We start from the raw sequence: 24,038 nt of genomic DNA, 5'->3' as shown, positions 1-24,038 counted from the left end.
TCATAAGCTGCGATCAGAAATGTACTAAAATTTAAAAAAAGAAATGCACTAAAGTCACAGCTGAAAATTTAAAAAAATACACACTCTTGCTTTTTATAAAGTTCTTCTTAAGTTGCTGTGAGAAATGTACTAAAATTTAAAAAAAGAAATGTACTAAAGTCACAGCTGAAAATTTAAAAAAAAATACACACTCTTGCTACAAAGTTCTTCATAAGCTTCTATGAGAAATGTACTAAAATTTAAAAAAAGAAATGTACTAAAGTCACAGCTGAAAATCTAAACCACTCTTCTAACTGGTATTAATAACACTGTGGTTATGACAGACAAATTCTGGAGTGAAGTAAATATATTCTTGCTTGAATTTCCAAAGCCCTTCACATTTCCCGATATTTACAACAACTCGAAATCCTTTGGCTTGCTCCTTATATTATTTTACACTTTAGCTAATCTATGAATCCAGGCTCTGGTAGTCTTTGGCTATTTTTTCAATGTACCATGCTACTCAAAAGGAAATTTAAAGATACAATTCTAAATTGACATAGCAATACTGGCATTCTCTTTAAAAAAAAAAAAAAATTAAGTACCTTCAAGTGATTACTAGTTGTTTTATGTTCCACAAACATGAAGACCAGCATTCAGATCAACCTACTTACATTTTTTAACTTCTATTTCACAGAGCTAAATAATCACTTATTAATAGTGATAAAACAGAGCTACATTATCTACAATGATCTTTGCCAACAAATAGACTACAAATTGCTCACTGCCTACAGTATCAAAAGGTGTTCATAGATTTCTCAGCTACAGGCCTCCACAATATCATTTTTAAATCAACAAACTCTGAGATCACATAGGAGTCTACAACACAGTTCATAAATACAAGATCTACAACAATGTGAAAACATCATAAAAATAATGTAAAATGGCATCAGTTAACACTACAAATACTACGAGGTATAGGTAGGGTACTCTCAGTGGTCTAAATAGGTTCTCTGGGGAAAACATTACCTGATGCTCTAAGCTGACCAAGCAACTGAGTTCTCATACCAATGATTATTTCCATGGTAGCTTGCGAAAGAAAATTCTTTTCGCAAAAGGCTCGCTCCCACCCATCACTTCGTGCTTTCTGCCATGCCTACAAAAACATAATTATAGAACAAGACACATTTACCAAACTCCTTAGTTAGGCAGCAAAGTAACTGAAAACCACTACCTTAACCACTCAAGATCAATTCTCCTTCTAATTATTTGATAAAATCTAGGACTTCATTAAAAAAAACAAAACTCAGGGCACCTGGGTGACTCAGGTCAGTTATGCGTCCGTCTTCAGTTCAGGTTGTGATTTCACAGTTCGTGGGTTCGAGCTCCACATCAGGCTCTGTGCTGATAGCTTGGAGCCTGAAGCCTGCTTCAGATTCTGTGTCTCCCTCTCTCTCTGCCTCTCCCTGCCTTGTGCTCTCTCTCTCTCTCTCTCAAAATTAAATAAACATTTATAAATAAACAAACAAAGCTCAAAGATACAGAGAACAGATTGGTAGTTGCCAGAGGTAAGGGAGGAGAGGAAGTGAAATGGATGAAAGGAGTCAAAAGATACAAACTTCCAGTTACAAAATAAATTAAGTCCTGGGAAGGTAACTGTAGTAAAGCATGGTAACTATAGTTAATAACACTGTATTGTATATCTGAAAGTTGATAAGAGAGATTTTTTTTTGTCCACTTTTTTTTACTGAGGTATCACTGACATTTAACATTATACTCATTTCAGGTATACAAAATAGTGATCCAATATCCATATATTAATGTGAAATTATCACCACACCACAATAAATCTAGTTAACATACCAGAGAGTATATCTTAAAAGTTATCATCACAAACAGAAAAAAATTTGTAACTATATGCAATGATAGATGTTAACTAGACTTACTGTGGAGATCATTTTGCAATGCATACAATTACAGTATCAATGTGTTTTACACCTAAAACTAATATGTCAATGACGTCTCAATTTTTTTTATTAAAATTTTTAAATTAGGGGGCGCCTGGGTGGCTCAGTCAGTTGAGCGACCGACTTCAGCTCAGGTCATCATCTCGCAGTTTGTGAGTTCGAGCCCCACATCGGGCTCTGTGCTGACAGCTCAGAGCCTGGAGCCTGCCTCAGATTCTATGACTCCCCCTCTCCCTACCCCTCCCCTGCTCATGCTCTATGTCTCTCAGTCTCTCAATAATAAATAGACATTAAAAAATTAAAAAATAAAATTTTTAAATTAAATATAAAAAAATAAAATCTAAGACTTTATGATCAAATGAAATTTATCATTAATTTATACTCAAATGCTACGAAAGTCACTAAGTTTATAAAATCCCAATGAGAATTACGTATCCCTTAACTTAAATGACCAGCTGTGTAAACATGTTTAACTTTTCATATGTGTTTGCTAATTTTCTTCCACTGAAGTGTGGGAGGTTTTTAACTAAGCCATTATAAACACCACTTATATTTAAGGATTCTGCCACTCCAGTCCTCCAAAAATAAGCTCTATATCAACCTCTTAATCTATCTTTGAATGGGAAGTGGGATTTCTAGAAACCATCTATATGCAGTATAGGAAAACTTCTCTTTGAAAATGACTTTTCTTGCTTTGGAATACAACTGAAAGACCAAAGCAGTAATTTATCCTTTCTGCTCTTGAAGGAGCTGGGGGAAAAGCAAAGAATACATAGGAATTCTACTCCAAATCTGCCTCTAATTATTATCTACTCAACTAATCTACTGTAAGACGTGGTATCTAATAGACTCAATAGCATTGCATTATCCATTGTTCAATAATGCTCACAAAATAGCTTGCCAGTGTTTTCTTTAAACCGTATAGTGAAAAAATCGTCTATGCCTGGAAAAGAGTCACTTCTGCATAAACAAAATGAAATTTTTTTTAATGTTTATTTTATTTTTGACAGAGAGAGAGAGACAGGGCACAGGCAGGGGAGGGGCAGACAGATAGGGAGACACAGGATCTGAAGCAGTCTCCAGGCTTTGAGCTGTCAGCACAGAGCCCGATGCAGGGCTCAAATTCACGAACAGTGAGATCAACCCTGAGCCGAAGTTGGCACTTAACCAAATGAGCCACCCAGGCGTCCCAACAAAATGAAATTTTTAAAAAATGTATAGTCATAGCCCACATTCAAGAGAATTTAAGGACGCCTTTTCAAGAAATAACATATTCTTCTCCACATATCTGAAATTCTAAATTACATATCATTTCCTTTCCTCAGAATCCTATTTTCCTTATCTTTTCTTTCTTATTTATCATGTTCATCAATTTCTCACTACTGTTATCTTAAAAAGTTTTAAATGATATTTAGATTTTATTTTATAAAATTAAGTTCTTAGCATCGTGTCTTGAGAACACAAGAAAAAGACATACTCTAAAAAAAAAAATCAACACAGAGATACTAAATTCAAGATAAGTTTCTTCCTCGGTTTGTTCTACATACTTTGAATAATATACATTATCTCTTTTTTTTTTTAAGTTTACTTATTTATTGTGAGAGAGGGGGAGAGGCAGAGAGAGAATCCCAAGCAGGCTCCACACAGTGTGGAGCCCAACGTAGGCTCAAACGCACGAATCATGAGATCATGACCTGAGCCAAAATCAAGACTCAGACACTCAATCGACTAAGTCAACCAGGCACCCCATAATATACATTGCTTCTCAACTAAAATTTGAGAGCATTCCCTGTCCAAGATATGATTAAAAGGAACTTGGATATTAAAAAATACATATAAGTAAATAAATATATACATACACATATTCCTACAGGGAGAAAACTGAGAAAATAAAAGAAAAAAAGGTAGAGAAAAACAGTGATAATTTTAACACAAGGACAGCAGGAATGTATGTTTCTGAGCTATTTATAAAATGTGACTTTATAAGGAAACCAAATTAATGGAGTCCTAGCTCTTTTTTAATTTGTTACACTTGCCCCAGAAGTGTGTTCAACCAGCAACGTGTTCAGAAATGAAATGACAACAACGACCAGTACCTGGAATGCTCTGAGAAGTGCCATGTGGTCACTGAAAGTTCCTGCAGTGAAGCGTTTCCTACAGAGCATAGCTGCGCGCTTTTGAGAGGCCTGGGTTGGCAGTACAAAAGGGTCTCGATAGGCCAGGGTGCAGGCAATTGTAAGGATGGGGTCCAGACACTTTAACACGACAGCACACAGGACCATTTTTCCAAGATGTGGTTCTACGGGCAGGTCAGCCAAATGATACCCAAGCTCAGTGAGATCTTCCCACGCGTCCATTGCATCTATTGTCTAAATAAAAGCACACAAAACAGAATCTGGCAGGACCAACACGTTTCATGATGTTTAATCAAACCACATACTTAAAAATCATAAAGAAATAAAAATGTAAATTTTCTTTTGCCACATCTTATAGGAAACATCGTTTGCTTCAAATATTTTATATAAAAAAAGATCTACATCAACTGTTTTACTGTAATTACCATGAGAGTATTATTCAAAGTACATGCTTCTTTCAGATAATCTTTTTAAGTACAAAAATCAGACAAGATATATTCCCACTTTAAATTTCAAGTAAAATCAGTAAAGTGAAAACTATGAAGACACGAACCTTAAGCATGTGTACAGCATTTCTTACAATTAAAGCAGGTGGAGGTTCAGGAGCTTTCATTAGGAAATCGGCAATAGGACAATTAACTGGGGCTAATAGCTTAGTATGTAAACAAAGTTCCTGCAAATAAGAACAGCAAATAATGTTGAAATGCTGAAATTTATGGTGATTTTGTTTTTTAAAGAAATCATGGGAAACACAGTCCCCAAACCGACTAGTAGAGCCTCTGCTTAAAATGAACAGTAGAGGGAACCATGTCTTTCTATGAAAGACAGGCTCTAACCTTGCCCTAGGTGCTAGAACTTTAATATAATAAACACCCTCCATTACCTCCTATCAAGATTACCACTGCCCACACTGGCGATGTCTCCTCACACAGTTCTTATACATAACAGTAAGAGTTATTGTCCAAAAGTCTCTTTTTTTCCTTTACATTACATTCTAGAATCTTTTATCCGATCGACAAAGTGTTTGCCAGGTGCTAGGGACTATGCAGCAAGTTGGGAGAAAAAGAAGATAGACAAGTGTCTGCCCTGGTGGATTTTTCATTGTGGGAAAAACAGAATAATGACACAATTAGCTACTTAGTTACAACTTTTATAAATGCTGTGAAGGATACAGAGAACTAAAGAGGTAAAGGAAAATATTTAATCAAGTTCAGGAAAGGGCAGGAGGAGGCCATGGGAAGTCAAAGACAACATCTCTGGGGAACCAGCACTCAAACTTGGATGTAACGACTGAGTAGGAGGTAATTATCAAAGAAACAAGAGGGAGGATTCTAGGGAGAGGGGAGCACACAGAGGAAGCCCCTAATACAGAAACAAGGTGTGCTTGAGAAATTCGAACTACTGGTATGAGCAGAGAGAGAAGGAAAGACAAGATGTCAAAATTAAAACTAGAGACACAGGAAGGGCAGATAATTTAGGCTCCTGTTAAGAGTTTTGTATTTTATCCTAAGACCATAAGGCATGGAAAAGTGGGAAGTCATCCAGGTACATGAATACCAAAAACATGATCCAGTATCTCTGGAAATGTTTAGAAACCAACATCCATCTCAGCACACCAGATAATCAAATTAATGTGCTTCCGGTAGTTTTCCCTAGAAACTACAATGTCTGGCTGTTCTGTGAAGTGAGAAGACCTAAAGCAAAACAATAAAGGCCAGGAAATCTCAGCACACTCCCTTCTAAACTACCATCATAATCTCAGCATCTTAAACTGAGATTGTGGCATTATCTTTTGGACCTTAAATAATTTGTTTTCTAATCCTCAGTGAGAATGTGAAAGGTGAACACAATGTGGTCGTTAGACTTCTAAAATGTCGCATATAAAAAAAAGTATATTTATAAACTGTACCATAATTTAAATGCATTCAAGTAACTCTTTAAAATTTTAGAGGTTTATGGATTTTCTAGTATAGGAAAAAAATGTTAGGTACATAACCACCCTACATAATATACATTTTATAAGTTTGTTTTATGAGTTGATTATTTAAAAGTCCAACTAGTATAAGTTAAAATGGTCCTTTCTCCTCTGTCACCCACAAAAATAGCCTCTAATTTAGAGTTTCATAAATTCCTACCTGTAATGGCATTCTCAAAAGTTCTGGAGTCTGAAATTCCAACATATTCTGGAATCGGAGTCTGCTGAACAGCCGGAAACAAATTCCAGGTCTACATCTCCCTGCCCTTAAAAGTGAAAAAAAAAATTGAGATTCAAACAAGAAATGAAGACTATATCAAGGAAACTATACAAGCAGTGTGCTAAGGAGACAGAGCAATGGACCAGGGTCAGGACATCTGAGTGCAAATCCCTACTGTGATACTCCTCCCCTCTGAATCTTTCCAGAAGGCACTTTACCCATCTGGGATTCATTTATAAAAATTCATGAATGACACCTACCTGATAAGCCTTCTAAGGAAATGATTAAAAAAATTTTTTTTAGGTAAGATACATATGAGACTAAAAATAAAGAAAAAATACATGGTAATTTAAATTTCACCAGCTTTGTATATGTAAATGATGAATCACTGAATCCTACTGCTGAAACCAATATTGCACTGTATGTTAACTAACTAGAATTTAAATAAAAATTTGAAAAGAAAATAAATTTCATCAGCTTTACTGAACTGACACAAGCACTGTGCTCAGAGCTCAGTGCATATGCCGCTGTTTAGAATTGCACAAAGCAGGCATTAAACAGCTCCCAGGGAGCGGCATCCCCACCACCCTCCCCGTCACCATAGACTTGTATCATTTTCTGGGAAGCAGCAGAAAAATATCTCAAAGAAAAGCAGTCTCTTTTCATTTCACCCACGGTCATCATGTCCGCTAATGGCAAGGCTGAGTATGCTAAATGAGAGAGATACAGAAATATCCCTACCTTGGCAAAGCTCACAATCCAGACCCCCAAACATAAGTAACACACTGTTGTAGTTACAAAGTGACAAAAAATTAGACTCTGGACCACTGCTTCCTTCATCAGTACTTTCCTCACTATCAACCCATCTGCTTTCCCTCCTCTCCTGCCTCTTCTGAGATACCTCTGTCTTTTGCCAGTCCTTAAATGTTGATGTTCCTGTGAGGCTGGACCTCAGCCCTCTGCTCTCCTGCTCTACCCTCTCTCCCAAGGGGATCGTAATTATCCTCCTGACTTCAATTTCCATCCACTGAGATCTCTTCATCCTAACCCTACATTTACCCTTATGAAATCTTTTAGCCCCACTTAGGTTTTCCAGTCAAACTCAACACAACCAAAAGTTCACTCTTCTCCCCAACAGAACCACTATTCCCACTTTCCATGACGACGGCACCACCATCCACAAAATTTCTAAGACAGACACCTGTATGACATCCTTGACTCCACAGTATTCCTTACCCCTTAGTATCTCCTGAATGAATTATCTCCTTTATTTCTCCACTATCACAATCCACACTACTGTCATATCTACCTTATTTTAAATGCAAATATTAATGAAAGAGCCTCCTACTGGGTCCTCCTACCATCAGTTTTGTCTGTACCAACTCATTCTTCAAAGAGCTAAAAGAATATGATCATTGAACCATCCTCTGGTTTATTAAGAAGAAAGAGAGAAAACACAAAAGGGTCCTTAAGGACCTGTCCGCAACTTACCTCTTTCTGCTCTTTTCACCATTCTCCTCTAAACTAAACTCCACCCAAACAACTTTCTTGCTCACGCTTTTCTTTAGGCCTTTGCATAAGCCTTGCCTCTGCTAGAAAAGCCTTCCCACAACATCTTTTTTTTTTTTTAACATTTATTTTTGAGAGACAGAGAGCCACAACACCTCTTTATTCATATTTATCTCAGATTCTACCTTAACTCCTCTAGAAGCATAATCCAGGTGTAGCACAAATCACATAGTATTATCATTGCTTACTTTACTGGATTCCAAGAAGAACTACACCATTCCCCCCACCTCAAATTCTACTCATCAGACTCTAGTTTATTGATCATTGTATCCCTAACACTTGCACAGTGAAGGCTGTAAAAAAAAAAAAAAAATACCTGTTGAAAGAGATGACAAGAAAAATTTTTACAATTTCTGATTTTCATCCCTAATAATATACTATTAACAGCCTATAAACCTAGCTCAGTATATCAAGCCACACCTTGTCATAAGAAAACAAGTGATACAGTAATAGCAACAAGCCCTCAAGAACATCCTATGAAAGTATAAAGCACAGAAATAATGCATCCACCATCTTCAGCATATGAGGTACATCTTTTTTTTTTTTTTTTTTAACATTTATTTATTTTTGAGACACAGAGAGACAGAGCATGAACAGGGGAGGGTCAGAGAGATGGAGACACAGAATCTGAAACAGGCTCCAGGCTCCGAGCTGTCGGCACAGAGCCCGACGCGGGGCTCGAACTCACAGCCCTCACGGACTGCGAGATCATGACCTGAGCTGAAGTCGGCGGCTTAACCGACTGAGCCACCCAGGTGCCCCTGAGGTACATCTTTAAAGTCAGTATCTGATGTTGTTCTATCAGTTAAAATGAAAGAAAAAAATCAGTCAAATGATTATCGAAAAATACAATACTTTTTTAATCTTTTTTTAAAAAGAAAAAGTAACGCAAGCATAAGTAACCAAACTACAAAGCAATAAAATGAAAATTAAATCTCCTTCAAGAGCCCCACAAACCCACCTTCTCAGATCAACAATTGTTTTTTTAATGTTTCTCTCATACTTGACAATGCATTTGTGCCTAAATATATATTGGGGCGCCTGGGTTGCTCAGTCAGTTGAGCATCAGACTTCGGCTCAGATCATGATCTCACGGTTTGTGGGTTCGAGCCCCGTGTCAGGCTTTGTGCTGACAGCTCAGAGCCTGGAGCCTGCTTCGGATTCTGTGTCTCCCTTTCTCTTTGCTCCTCCCCCGCTCACACTCCATCTCTCTCACAAAAATAAACATTAAACTATATATACACATACATATATATATATATATATATATATATACACACATATACATATTTAGCACAAGCAAATACTATTGGATGCACGTTCTACACCTTACTTTTTTCAATTAATAATATATTCTGAAAACCCATTCCACTATAAAAATACATACATCTACATCTTTCCTTTTAACACTTACCTAGTATACCATTGTGTGACTACAGCATAATTTATCTAACTACAATACCTCACTACTAATGGACACTACAATGTTCTCAGGTTTTTTCACTATTACAAACAATGCTGCAGAAAACATTCTTAAACACATCCCTGCACACAGTGCACAAGTATACTCAGGACAAATTATGAGAAGGTGAATACAGTGGCAAAGGGCAGATTTGGATCAACAGTTTCAAACTGTCCTCTGAAGAAGTCACACCAGTTTACACTCCCATCAGCAAACCATGAAAGCTTACTGGCCTATACTTTTGCCAACTCTGTTGTATGTACTGTTAAACATTTTCATCAATGTCAATCCGGTGATAAGCAAAAAATATTACCTCATTAATTTACATTTCTTTTGGCATATATGAGGTGATATATGTGAGGTTCATGTATTGGTCTTTGTGAATTGATTTGGAAGGGGTTTTTTTGCAAAATACAGAAATTAGTCCTCTGTCCTATGTAGCAAATATTGAAGAGATTTTCCATTTAATTTTGTCTATGTTTCTTACATCTTCTGAGTATAGATTATACTAGGCAAAAAAATTTAAAATAAGCTGAATTCAACCTTTGAAAAAAAGTATATTTTAAAATGGATTGCTTTACAAAAATATAAAAATGAAGATTAACATGAAAATCTTAACATTTTATAGAAAGAATATATATTAAATATGTAATACATACCAAAATGTTTCCATTTTACAGGCAATTGAGTGAATGAATGTACATTACCTGCCTTTTCGTTGTATGGCACTAGCTTTGGAAATCCACACCATTTTTAACATTGTAACAAAATTCAGTGCATCGAAGGATTTCTGTAATTAAGTTTTCTTCATGTTAAAACTTTTATAAAAGGTGTTTAAGAAGAAACAGCAAGAAACATTATGAATATATTTTAACATGCCAAGTTTAATTTAAAGCCTCTTCGCCTGGGTGGCTCAGTCAGTTAAGCGTCCAACTTTAGCTCAGGTCATGATCTCGCAGTCTGTGAGTTCGAGCCCCGCCTCGGGGTCTGTGGCTGGCAGCTCAAAGCCTGGACCCTGCTTCAGATTCTGTGTCTCCCTCTCTCTTTCTGCCCCTCCCCTGCTGAGCACGTGCTCGCTCTCCGTGTCTCTCGCTCTCAGAAATAAATAGGGGTGCCTGGGTGGCTCAGTCAGTTAAGCGACCCGACTTTGGCTCAGGTCATGATCTCACAGTTCATGGGTTCCAGCCCCGTGTCAGGCTCTGTGCTGACAGCTCAGAGCCTGGAGCCTATTTTGGATTCTGTGTCTCCCTCTCTCCCTGCCCCTTCCCTGCTTGTGCTCTGTCTCTCAAAAATAAACACTAAAAAACAAACAAACAAAAAAAAGAATTTTAAAAAGAACCATTATTCCCTCCATACATCCTCAAAGATTCTAACGCAAAAATTCACTATAGAGAAATACTTTAAAAGAGTGGATTCCTAACTAGAATATATACTTAATCATTCAGTGACTTACACTTTCGCTTTCATAGGATAACTATATAGAGCAATTACAAATGCATTCTCATAATCGTTTAATTATAGGATCTTTAGAAAAAATAGTACCAATAGTTTTTAATAAAATGTCACATTTGTCAATTTTGTATGTAAACTAACTTCTGACACTATCATCATATTCTTAACTATGGTTTACTTGATAAATGATACCTATAGGAATTAATTTCTAAATTATTCGAAATTCACTTGTTCAGCTTTAGCTAATTTCAGGGCAATAAAATCTGAATTTTTATGGACTCACCATTCAGACTTTTAAAGATAATATTCATCATTATCCTCTTATAAAAAAACAAAATGTATTATCCCTTCTTTATAGTATCCAACTATAATGAAACGTCCAAATTTTATAATAAAATCTTGTGTTCTATAAGATATTCCTTAAAATTACTTTGAAAACATTATAAAGCAATTAATAAATTTTTTTCACATTAAAACATGATCATTTATATCCACTAGAACAGAGATCATTTGCTTTCCCCAACATAGATAGTATCTTTCCTTGAAAATCAACCACCTCTCACTTTCAACTCTTTCAGTAAAAGGACCTACCAAAGTTAAGGGCATTGAGAACTGCTGAGTATTCTAATGCTAAAGAAAATAAATGCTGTCTTTTATTTCCACTGGGTTGGCAGTAAATATTTTAGCCTTTGTAGAGAGTCTCTGTTGCAACTAATTCAAATCTGCCATCTGCAGTGTGAAAGCAGCCATAGTCAATAGGCAGAAGAGTGAACATGGCAGTGTTCCGATGGAATTTATTTTTATAAAAGCAGGTAATGAACCCATGTGTCCGCTATCATTTGCTGAACTTTAGTTTTGTCTGCTTCCTCTGAGTATGGTTCTCTCAAACTAAATATCTTTTGAGTATCTGCTACATGTGGAGCACCGGAGATTAAACATTGAACAGGAGGGACATGGTCCATGCCCACATGTAGAAGGAAAGCATACAAAATATGTAATCAAATTCCCACACTGTGACAAAATTTTCAGTGTAGCTAGCCAGCCCTTTACTTTCTTCCTAGTATTTAATCAGCAGAAGCTCATTTTTTTAATATAATTTGTTACGCTAACTGGATCTTATATTCTGAACTGTTTAAAGTAAAATATTCACTTCAGAGAAATCAACGACTACTATGGTAAATTCAGGCAGAACCAGAGATTTTCCCACTAAAGTGAATTCTGCTTATAAAAGCATTTATTGGAATGTAACTTAATCTTCTTCATTTAAATAAAATACAATTCCTCCAACCTACCTCTTTCACCTTACCAGAATCAATAACAAAGACAACATCATTGACTGTGATGCTGGTTTCAGCAATATTGGTGGAAAGGATCTGCAAAATGGAATGTTATGTTACAGTTAATACGAAAACAGGACCAATAACTAATAAAATGGAGAAAAGAAGATTTTATAAAGCTTACAATTTTTCGAACACCAGCAGGCGGGTTTTTCAATACCTTCTTTTGATCAGATGTTTGCATATTTGAATGAAGCATAAAGACTTGATATCTGTTGACAATGAAAGGGAAAATACACTATGGTACCTATCTGTTACTTAAAGCAGCAAATATAAAGCCTTAGCTTTTACCTGTGTGTGTTATCAGCAAACCGCTTGTCATCAAACAGGATGCGATCCCGCAGTCCAACAATTTCATCATATCCAGGCAGGAAAATTAATATTGCTCCTTGGAGAAGAATAACGTTTTTAACAGTAAACCTCTGGTTTTAAAAACCAGAACCAATCAACAGAACCATCTATAATGAACTCTATCACGTGTTTTTATGTACTAATAAGCTGTGATACTTATGATGTTTAAGAGATTATTTATGCAATACTGCCAATGGAATTACACAAAAATCTGTACACACAACATATTAATTTTGAAATCGAAGTATACACTGTTGTTCCAGTTATTTTGGACAGTAGTTATTTACCAGCATCGCAACCATGGCAGATATTGTATAGAAGGTGCATGATCAAATCCAAGTCTACTTTTTCATCATCAAAACTGTGATGATAAGCTTTCAGGAGCTCTCTGTCTTCTGCACTGAGGTCACTCCCATTTGTGTGTACCAGAGAACTTTCATCTAGATTTCCAAATTCCAGCGAAGCACTAGGAAAAAAAAGACAAAAACAACAACAACAAAAAAAAAAAAAACCACAAACTCAATTTTCATCAAAAATAGTAATCCTTTAAGGCCAACAATTCCCATGATATTCTTCTTCAAATTTTAAATACACCCTAAAGAGGGTAAGAGATACTTAATGTCCCAGCTACAATTCATGTTTTGGTTTACAGTACATTATCCAAAGTAAAATTTGTCAGTAAGTGATTTTTGAAAACACAATCTGAAGACATTTCTCCAAAGACAATATACAAATGGCCAATAAACACACTGAAAAGATGTTCAACATCATTAGTCATCAGAGAAATGAAAATCAAAACCACAATGAATACCACTTCACACTCACTAGGAGGACTACAATAAAAAAAAGACAAGAAAGTAAGTGTGGAGAGAGGGTGTGGAGAAACTGTAACCATCATACATTGCTGGTGAGAGCATAAAATGGTGAAGCCACTGTGAAAAAGAATATGGAGGTTCCTCAAAATGTTAAACACAGTGTGACCACACATCCCAGCAATTCCACTTCCACTGCTAGGTATATAAACAAGGGAAATGAAAATACATGTCCATATAAATATGTGTACACAAATGTTCATACCAGAATTATTGGTAAGAGTCAAAAAGTGGAAACCCAAATGTTCATCAATTGATGAATGGTTAAACAAATCGTGATGTATCCACAGAGTAAGTTATTAGTCAGAAAAAGAACACCTGCTACAACATGGATGAACCTTGGAACACATTATGCTAATGAAAGAAGCCAATCACAAAAAGACCAAGTATGATACCATTCCACTTAGATTAAGTGTACAGAATAGACAAACCTACAGAAACAGAAAGTACACTAGGTGTCGAGAGCTGGAAGAGTTGCGTTTTTTGGGGGGAGACGGGTAATGAAAACGTTCTCAAAATTGATTGTGGTAATGACTGTGTAACATGGGTGAACTAACTCATGTGGTATGTAAACTTTACCATAATAAAACTTAAAAGACACAAATTGTCAATCATCATTTATATTTCAACAGGTTGTTCACTCTTATAAACAATACTCTGAAGAAAAGTCTATGTTAAAAAAACAAACAAACCACAATTCTACAGGTACCAGCTTAACATGACTGCTAACTTGGTAATTCTATTCTAAAAGCAGATTGATTTCGCTACTTTCCAAAAGCCCAGAATCAGCATAAATTAAATAATTGCTTGCTTCTTCATCCTCTATATAAAAATATAAACTATTGCCATCACTAATAACTATCAATAAGATTTCTAGGAAGTTCAGTTCAGCTCATTTCTCTTAAAGAGCTTAGCAGAAAATGAAGCCTGATCTCAATAGGGAAAATATTAAACTTAAAATTGTAGTATTTTAAATTTAAGATCCTTTTTCAAATACTCCAAGTTTTTTGGTTTTTTACTTCTTAACAGGTAAATGAGGAGAGGAGTATGTTCTTTGTTTAAAGCTCTAACTTCAAGGGAGCCTGGTTGGCTCAGTCAGTTGAACACCCAACTCTTGATTTCAGTTCGGGTCATGATGTCATGGTCGTGGGATGGAGCCCCATGTCGGGCTACATACTGGGTGTGGAACCTGCTTGAGATGCTCTCTCTCTTTCCCTTTGCCCCTCTCCACTAGCACTCTCAAAAAAAACCCACTAACTTTACATATCAATTATCAATAATCCAACACACATTTTATTAATGAATTGCATTTTAAATGTTTAAAATTGGTGATTGATAATGTCATGATCTGTGGACTAAAAAGAAAGCCCAGGTAGCCAGGATAATTAGAATATTATCCAGATAACTCCTGTACTTGGTAATGTATAGTGTCTACTGAGATACTTCCTAGCACCCTAAGAAGCATTCAAAGTGGAGCATTCAAAGTATTAGCACTAAAAGGACTGCAAGTTCTGGGTGCTATTAACTGAAATGACCACAAATCCTACCATTGCTAAGAACTTTGTCACTCTAAACATCATTAGCATTTAATTGAAATTAAAACAAAAAGACTAATTTCATACTTCAAACATACTTCATCTAATACCTGAGACTATATCTATAGAATTAAATACAAAAACCCAACTCATATAAAACATTTATATGTTCTTCAATAAAAGATATTTTGATATATTTTAACTTCAAATTCCATTTTTTTCACTTTTGATTCTTATAGGTTGAAGACCGACAGATGCTATCCACGTATTACTAAACATGTTTTCTTCAGGTACCTTTTCCTTTAATAAAACATCTTTCTCTTTTCTTAAGATATCTAATCTAAAATCTACACAATCTGGGGGCGCCTGGGTGGCTCAGTTGGTTAAGTGTCCGACTTCGGCTCAGGTTGTGATCTCGCAGTCCGTGAGTTCGAGCCCCGCGTCAGGCTCTGTGCTGACAGCTCAGAGCCTGGAGCCTGTTTCAGATTCTGTGTCTCCCTCTCTCTTTGACCCTCCCCAGTTCATGCGCTGTCTCAGTCTCTGTCTCAAAAATAAATAAACATTAAAATCTACACAATCTGACCTAAATTTACCTAAAACCTTTAATTACCAAAATGAAGGCTTTCTTTCATAGGATTGTGAAAAGTATTGTCTGATTCTTCTTTTTTAAATCAAAGTAGAATCAGTTAAGGAGGATCAGTAGCACAGGAGGTAGACTGCAGTAATAGGATTAATTAGGTAGCTCCCATGAAGGTAAGATTTAAACAAAGATATGTGTTCTGTTCCTGTTTTATAACACATTGTTTCTCTTTCATGAATATTTTCTATTAGTTTTTGAAGTCTTCTTCTGGTCACTAACGCTTAGTCCCATCCAAGTTCCGGGTTTTTTGGTTGCTATTGTTGTCTGTTGGATTGTGGGTGCTTTTTCCCCTCAAAGATTCCCAGTGATCAATCCCCAACATTTTGTTCATCTTTAAAGACAATGAAAAAAAAAAAAAAACTCCATCTGCACAGGTGACAATTGCTGAGCGATGGTCATTTCACTGAAGGAATACCCAACCTTCTATAATTCTAATTCTTTTCCCTCGGCTTCGTCTGTTTTCCCAGGAAAGAATTCTCAAGTTTTCTGCTAAAGAACATAAGCTTCAAACAGGAAAAGGCAACAGGACAGCAGTGGAAGGGAGTGGATGGTACCTCAACTTTCAGTCTTTAGACTTTTCTGTTTGATGCCTCACTCCTACTCTCCCAATGTGCCTGGTACCTCCAAGTCCAACATGTCCGTGGCTTTATTTTTTAATATACTTCCCACTTCCTGCAAAGGTGGGGAAGTGGCATCACCTGGTGGGCGGGAGAAGGGAATCTGGAATTCTAAATGTTCCTCATAGAGAATTTCAATCAATTCTGGGATTTTGGGGGGTTTTTTGTTGTTGTGTTTTTTGTTTTTGTTTTGTTTTTGGCCTTTTCTTTCACTGTTATTCAGAAGTAGTTAAGTGAGGGGCGCCTGGGTGGCTCAGTCGGTTGAGTGTCCGACTTCAGCTCAGGTCATGATCTCACGGTTGACAAGTTTGAGTTCCGCGTCGACCTCTGTGCTAACAGCTCAGAGCCTGGAGCCTGCTTCAGATCTGTGTCTCCCTCTCTCTCTGCCCCTCCCTACTCACACTCTGTCTCTCTCTCAAAAATAAACATTAAAAAAAAAAAAAAATTCATTTAAAAAAAAAAAGAATTAGTTAAGTGAGCCTCTAAGAAGCTAAAATGAATCTGTTTCTCACTGGCACTTCCCTCTGTGGGCACTCAGGTTTCAGTTTTCTCAGCTCTGCCACGTCAACCAGCACCGATCCACTAGCCTTCTAGTACCCAAAAATTTACTAATTTCTTCGATCAGTTGCTATGACCTCTTCCAATCTCTTTCACTTTATTAGCTTGAACTTTCCTTCTGTACCATTTCAACGAGGTTTTGTGAAAATGCAGATAAATTACGTGTGTTCTAGCTACCATGTTTAACTGGAAATCCTTCTGTTTTTCAAAATAAAATAAATTATTACAGCATAGTGGGTCTTACCAGCACCCTACAAAAAAATTTTTTTTCCTTAGAATTCCTTAGAATTCAAAAACCAACAGCAAAAAAAAAAAAAAAAAAAAAAAAGCAAAAAAAAAAAACAAAACACAAAAGAAAATCTCTGAATAAGAGACTATAGCCTACAGCATCATACTGATTTTCACAGCTAAGCTTTTAAAAAAGAAGTTAGGGGACACCTGGGTGGCTCAGTCAGTTGAGCATCCAACTTCAGCTCAGGTCCTGGTCTTGCGGTTTGTGAGTTCAAGTCCCACATCAGGCTCTGTGCTAACAAACAGCTCAGAGCCTGGAGCCTGCTTCGGATTCTGTATCTCTCTCTCTCCCCCTCCCCTGCTCATGCTCTGCCTCTCTCTGTCTCTCAAAATGAATAAATGTTAAAAAAAATTTTTTTTTTAAATAAAAAAGAAGTTAGGGTTAATTAAGCACAGAATAAAGTTTTACCTGTAAGATTCCAGAAGATCCACAATTTCAGTCTGTCCAAAGTGTTTAGCCCAATCTAAAGCCATCCTGCCAAAATTCAAAGATATCGAACTATTAGAAAAATGATGTTTTCAAAATTATAAAACTAGTCACATTATTCATTCACCCATTAGAGATGTTCCAGCAATTGTTATAGAACAGCTTTTAACATAAAGACAAACGTAACAAATCAAAGACAGTATGTGTAGCTGGACCAAGACACACAAAGAACGGATGCAGTTTACAATTACCAGCCATTTGATGCTTTACTGTGCACGTTGGCTCCCATGCTAATTAACTGCTCTACTTGACTTGAAAAACCTCGTCCAGCAGCAACCATCAGAGCTGTTGCACTGGTTTCGCTATGCCTATAATCAACTAAAAACAGGAAAAGATAAATATAGGTTATATTTCCAAATTTTTTAAATCATTTTAATTTTTTTTAAGTTAAATGAAAGAAATAAATGACTGTCAGAAGAATTCACTTGGGACTTTGCACCTTAACCCCCTACATGGTAACAGTATTACATAACCTTAACTCAGATCATCCAAGGAGATGTCATTCATATGCTTTTAATATAAACACGATGGAGGAGGGGGGCCTGGGTGGCTCAGTCAGTTGAGCATCCAACTTTTGACTTCAGCTCAGGTCATGATCCCAGGGTCACAGGATTGAGCCCCATGTCAGGCTCCATGCTGAGTGCAGAGCCTGCTTGGGATTCTCTCTCCCTCGCCCTCTGTCCCTCTCCCCCACTCACACTCTCTCTAAAAAAATAATAAATAAATAAATAAACAAACAAACAAATAAATAAATAAAAATAAATGATGGAATAGGGACAATCATTTGGAAGGCAAGAGAAGGAAAGATAGTTGTTAAGCTGTCTTAAGCTCACCATGATAATTAAAACAGAAGAGGAAAACTAGTAACTTGCAGAACCCTTAAATAATTTTCCTAAGCCTGGATATGTCTTAATCATCAGATGACAAAATACAAAGAATTAAAAAGTTAATGTTCATCAGCAACTGGTAATGAATGCTTAAAAGTGCAAATGCAAAGTTCAAGACCATTTTTTGTTGTTCTTTCGTTTTGTTTTCATTCCACCATTCCAGGCTGTTACTTACTGAGATGTTTAATGGAAATAAAGCATTGGCAGAAAGTTTACAAACCATAAAATCCCTCCATGAGAAAAACAAAGTTCTATTGAGTTTAAGTTCTTTCCTAGAATATATGTCTCAAGGAATGCAATATATTAAAATTGCTTAGCACCAGTTTGCTTAAATTATAAAACTGGTAATTTCAAAAATAAAGAACCACTGGGGGGGGGGGGGGGAACCTCTGCAGTAAAATTTAAGATAATTACAAATGGAAAACTTTAGATACCCACTTATTCTCATTGTTTAATAATACTCTACAACATGGTAACCATTATTAATACAAATCAATGGTTCTTAAGATGGGGAGGAGGACTCAGAAGAGAATTACCTCAAGCTTCTTATTTCTAAAAGCACAGATAGCCATGATTTACTCTAGATTCAGAGTCGGTAAGTCTGGGATGGCCAGGCACACGCATTTTTAAAAAGGTCTGAAAAGATTATGACCTATACTCACTGTAAGAGAATTACAGCTTCAACTGAATAGTCATTTGATAGCCCTGGAGAACAGAACCAAAATGTGTATATTTTTGAGCAGCAGGCACGAATAAGTATGTATTTTCAGCAGCAGGGTATTAATAAGTATCCAACAATTCCTTAGTACTCCTCTCTTCAAGAGGCAGAGCCTAATTCCATTCTCCTAGAGTAAGAGCGAGACTACGTAACTCACTCTAAAAGGTACCTACAGCTTCCTGCTTGCTTTTTCTCCTTCTCTTTTGATCACTCACTCTGAAAGAAGCCTAGGAAGAATAAGACAGCCAGCCCTATGAAGAGGTCCACATGGCAACGAACTGAAGCCTTATGCCAAAAGCAGAGATGACTGGAGGCCTCTTGCCAAGAGCCACCTCAGCGAGCCTCCTCGGAACGAGATGCTCCAGTTCCAGTGAAACCTTCAGATGACCAAACCCCTGACAACAGCTTCACTACTGTTCTATGAGTCACTAGGAGCCAGAACCACTCAGTTTTGCCACTCTCAGATTCTTGATTCTCAGAAGCAGTGTGAGATAATAAATGTTTCAGGTTGCTAAGTTTAGGAATGATTTGTTATGCAACAATAGGTAACTAGGACAATAAGCATGACAAAGAATGCCTGCATCTTACTAATTACCAACTGCTTCCACAGGATCACATGGAGAAACTGACAACATTAAAAACAAACCTATGAAGCCCAGGGTCTCCTGGATTACATGAAGTATTTTCAACTCTGGTGCCAATTAAGGATTGAGATTTTAGAAGAAAAATAAAAAGACAGGAAGTCAATAACTGTTCAAAGAATTACTACAACATTTTAGTTTGCTTCACACAGCTTAAAATACTAGCATAGCGCACTCTAGAAAATGTCCAGTGACACTTTTATAAAGATGCAGGACCTGGATGCATAGGATGATGACATCCAAGTAATAGTATACACTAAAGAAATATCTAGGATGAAGGTCAAGAATAATACATTAATGTTTCATAAATATTTTAAGGCAACTTGCCTCAGAGTTCAAATTTTCCTAACTTTCAGGTAAGATGGCAAGGCATTTCTCTTTTGGAGAAAAAAAGATTGCCAGAAAACTGGAGATGAACAAATGTTCACATTTCCAAATACAAAAAGTTACTTTTCAAAATACAGACAATTTATTTTTTTAATGACTGATAAACTGGAAAAAAAAAAAAGTAGATCAAACTAAATTTACAAAGATCTTCATTTCCTTCTTAAGAGGTCTGTTAGATTAGTACATTATGGAATTATAACCATTTGAACAACTACACCTAAATATTGACGTAAAGCCTCTTCTAGCATACATAGCACATGGTCATTGACCCAGGCCTTCTGAGCTAATAAACTGAGAAGGTTTATTAATACACTAGGTAACAATTAGAACTGGGTGGCAGGGGCGGGGGGGAGGGGGGTTGTTAACCAAAACCAATGGGCCAAATCTAATTATGAGATTTAAAAACTCAAAAAAAATAAAAATAAAAAAAATCAGAACAACATGTAAATGATAGGGGGCATTCATTTAACAAAATCCCATGTTAAAAAAAAAAAAAGAGAAGAACTAGAAGTTTTAAAGGTGATATGAATCACTAAGACAATGTGGTTGGCAACGAGCTATACTAACCATAGGCTGAATTGATGTAAGTAAAGAGTAAAGATTTTTAGGCTGATTGACCTACTGTACCTGAAGCTACTCACTAAGAGACAATAAGTATTTAAAGCTATGACTAGATGAGAACCACATAAGGAGTCCGTGTAAATTGAAGCAAGGCCTAAGGACTGAGGCCTGGGCCATTGCATATTTAGAGGTCAGGAAAAGGGAAGATTCTGCGAAGGAAACCAAGAAGTTCCAGCTGGAATAGGATAGGCTGATTGAAGGAAATGTTTCAAGAAAGGAGTGATCAATAATAATAATAATAACACTGAGAAGTTTAGTTGAGGGGATAAACCACTTGACATCTAAATCATTTCCAGTACTGACTCTCTGGCCTTTCATTCTGTCTTTTGCCTAGAAGGCTTGAGAGTTCTGAAACTCACCTCCGGTTACCAATAGTCACTAGAATCAACTAACAAAATCAGACTAGGTCATTATGAAAACGTATCACATAACATAAAGCATGTGCATATGAATGAGTACTTGAGCTTATATAACTAACGGTATGTTAAAATTCTCCACTTACTAAATACAAAATCTAGAGCAAAGTTATCAATCTTTCTTTTCCTTCCTTTTTTGAAATCACAAATTTCAAAAAATCAAAGATATTCCCTTGGGAGGGAAGGAACATGTATTTATGGGTACAATATATATACAGAAATATGGGTACAATATATATACAGAAAAATACCTCTGCACTTAACTGCACATATATTCACAGACCCCCACATAGCTATTCTGAAGACAACTAGATTAAGAATCCCTGATTTAGGGGCACTTGGGTGGCTCAGTCGGTTAAGCGTCCAACTTCACCTCAGGTCATGATCTCACAGTTCATGAGTTCGAGTACCATGTCGGGCCCTACCCTGACAGCTCAGAGCCTGGAGCTTGCTTCAGATTCAGTGTCTCCCTCTCTCTCTGCCACTCCCACTCCCCCGCCCCACTCATGCTCTGTCTCTCTCTCTCTCAAAAATTAACATTAAAAAAAAAAAAAAAAGAATCCCTGATTTAACACAATATTTATTCTACTATGCTAATAAGATCTTGATCTGTCCATTTGAAATAAGTACTCCAAAAGAACAAATTATTGGTTGTGAACAACAAATGTAGTACATACATTCTGAATTAAACTACATTTCCACCATAAATAACTGTAAGAGTAAAAAAAAAATTTTTTAAGAAGTTATACATACCGCTAACATTTTCAGTTAAAATAAGGTGAAAGACCTGAGCGAAGGCATCGACATCTTTATGTAGCCATATGTCAGAAAGACAAGCATCCATTTCCTTTATTAACCATGGTTCAAGGCAATTCACATCTTTTTCTGTCTTTAAAAAACAAAACAAAAGCAGAGGTTATAAATTACCTGACAGCTTAACCTTTGCTTGCAAAGAATATGAGATGACACAATGGCCACAAGAACTACTAACCACATATAATAGCACAGGCTTTGACATAAAAGTTTCTCATCTGAATACACACACTCCACTTACAATATCGTATCTTGTTCTTACATTTATCTTTCATCTGAGAATGAGTTTGTAACCAAAGGAGCATGATTCAGTCAAAATATTACCTAAGTGTGTTTCTAGCAAAATGTTGCTAAATATACTTGTACACCAGTGGTTCTCTCTCCCAGCTGCACATCAGAGGGGCCAACACTGGTGTATTTCAACACTGATGCCAAGTTCATGAGAACCTCTGCTGGTGGAGGCAAGATTCCATAAGGGCTTTAAAATAAGTTCCTGAGGTGATGCTCATGTGCAACCAGTCTTAAGAAACACTGATTTAGGGGCGCCTGGGTGGCTCAGTCGGTTAAGCGGCCGACTTCGGCTCAGGTCGTGATCTCGCGGTCTGTGAGCTTGAGCCCCGCGTCGGGCTCTGTGCTGACAGCACAGAGCCTGGAGCCTGTTTTGGATTCTGTGTCTCCCTCTCTCTCTGACCTTCCCCTGTTCATGCTCTGTCTCTCTCTGTCTCAAAAATAAATAAACGTTAAAAAAAAATTTAAAAAAAAAAAGAAACCCTGATTTAATGGTCAAAAGGCTATTCACTGAACCAAATGCACCTGCATATGTACCTTCTCATGCTCAAAACAGTTAAATTCTTTTTCCAAAAAGTGCATAGGCCCAGCAATATTTTGCATCACACTAATCACCAGTGCCTTTTAAAGAATTCTAAACCAGAATTAAAGACCAGAAGGGACCTAGGAAATCAGCTAGTTCCAGTTTTCAACCTGGATTCAAACAGTTTCAATGGAACCCAAGGTAGCAGAAGCCCCATGTAGGGATGGGAGTGGACAGTAAAGACGAGCAGGCAGGGCTTCTACAAAATATTTCATTTGTAAAACATTCTGTGGCAAAATAGAAAAAAGAAAAGCAGAAGAAAAGAATAAACTGAGGGCTACAGCAGGTAACTGATTTTATAAAGTCACATAGCTGGTTGGTTGTAGAAACAACACCAGTATTGACTATGGGCTCTAATATCAAAAGTTTTTTCTCAATTTTCTCTTAACTGAACTTATCTTACATTGTTCTAATATCAAAAGTTTTTTCTCAATTTTCTCTTAACTGAATTTATCTTACATTGTTCAGCTCACAGGTTCTTAAACTTTTGAGATGATAGGGGCACCTGGGTAGCTCAGTGGGTTAAGCATCCAACTTTGCCTCAGGTCATGATCTTGTGGTTCATGGGTTCGAGCCCTGCACTGGGTTCTGCGCTGACAGCTCAGAGCTTGGAGCCTACTCTGGATTCTGTGTCTCCCTCTCTGTTTCTCCCCCACTCATGTTCTGCCTCTTTCAAAATTAATAAACATAAAAAAAATTTTAATAAAAAAAACTTTTGAGATGATAAAATATCAGGCAATGATAACATATATCCATAATATCTTTATTGTCTTCAAAAAAATCAGAGAAAATATTGAAATAATTTAAATTCATATAAAACAATAAAAAATGTTGCATTATTTGCCAAAAAAAGTGTGTTAGAAAGTTTTTCTGAAAAATGTGTTGTAGCCTAAGATAAACTAAGAGAATTACACTGTAATAATTCAGTAACATAATCTCATAAGATGTTCTTTAAACTACACAATTTCCACTCAAAATATCAGTGTGAAATCAACAAGGTCTTACCAACTGGCTGAAGACAGCATCACCACCATCATCCAACAAATCATACTCTTCAGTCACATTCGGAACAGTTCTCTGCCTCTGAGATTCAGGCTTGAATGTATTCTCTTGAGCCGAATACCATTCTGTAAGAGTAGTTTGTTGCTTCTCTTCTAAATTAGTAACAACAACAGAAAAAAAAAAGTACACAAATGCTTCACGTTGGGGAATATATTGTGCTTTTAAAAATTAAGTG

The 24,038-nt window shown here is 36.5% G+C and overlaps 1 protein-coding gene across 10 annotated transcripts in view; it reads right to left on the bottom strand.

The window, feature by feature from the left end:
* The window catches only part of YTHDC2 (YTH domain containing 2), a 104,841-nt gene that overhangs the window by 59,697 nt on the left and 21,106 nt on the right, over window positions 1-24,038 (bottom strand). For all 10 annotated transcript variants that reach the window (XR_006216016.1, XR_006215998.1, XR_006215997.1 and 7 more), the window contains 13 exons: window positions 23,807-23,955; window positions 21,871-22,006; window positions 17,639-17,765; window positions 17,370-17,435; window positions 12,735-12,913; window positions 12,388-12,484; window positions 12,221-12,308; window positions 12,052-12,132; window positions 10,015-10,097; window positions 6,217-6,322; window positions 4,635-4,754; window positions 4,043-4,315; window positions 1,009-1,135 (listed from right to left, as the gene is read on the bottom strand). Coding sequence is in view for 1 of the 10 variants with exons in the window: in XM_042982477.1 (XP_042838411.1) it covers window positions 1,009-1,135; window positions 4,043-4,315; window positions 4,635-4,754; window positions 6,217-6,322; window positions 10,015-10,097; window positions 12,052-12,132; window positions 12,221-12,308; window positions 12,388-12,484; window positions 12,735-12,913; window positions 17,370-17,435; window positions 17,639-17,765; window positions 21,871-22,006; window positions 23,807-23,955 (1,632 nt within the window). In the remaining 9 variants the exon portion in view is untranslated. The remainder of the gene's footprint in view (window positions 1-1,008; window positions 1,136-4,042; window positions 4,316-4,634; window positions 4,755-6,216; window positions 6,323-10,014; window positions 10,098-12,051; window positions 12,133-12,220; window positions 12,309-12,387; window positions 12,485-12,734; window positions 12,914-17,369; window positions 17,436-17,638; window positions 17,766-21,870; window positions 22,007-23,806; window positions 23,956-24,038) is intronic.

Source organism: Panthera tigris, chromosome A1 (genome assembly GCF_018350195.1).
Source record: "Panthera tigris isolate Pti1 chromosome A1, P.tigris_Pti1_mat1.1, whole genome shotgun sequence".
In the NCBI taxonomy this organism is placed as follows: domain Eukaryota; kingdom Metazoa; phylum Chordata; class Mammalia; order Carnivora; family Felidae; genus Panthera; species Panthera tigris.
The sequence above is the reverse complement of the archived record's forward strand: the minus strand, read 5'-3'. Positions and strand labels throughout refer to the sequence as shown.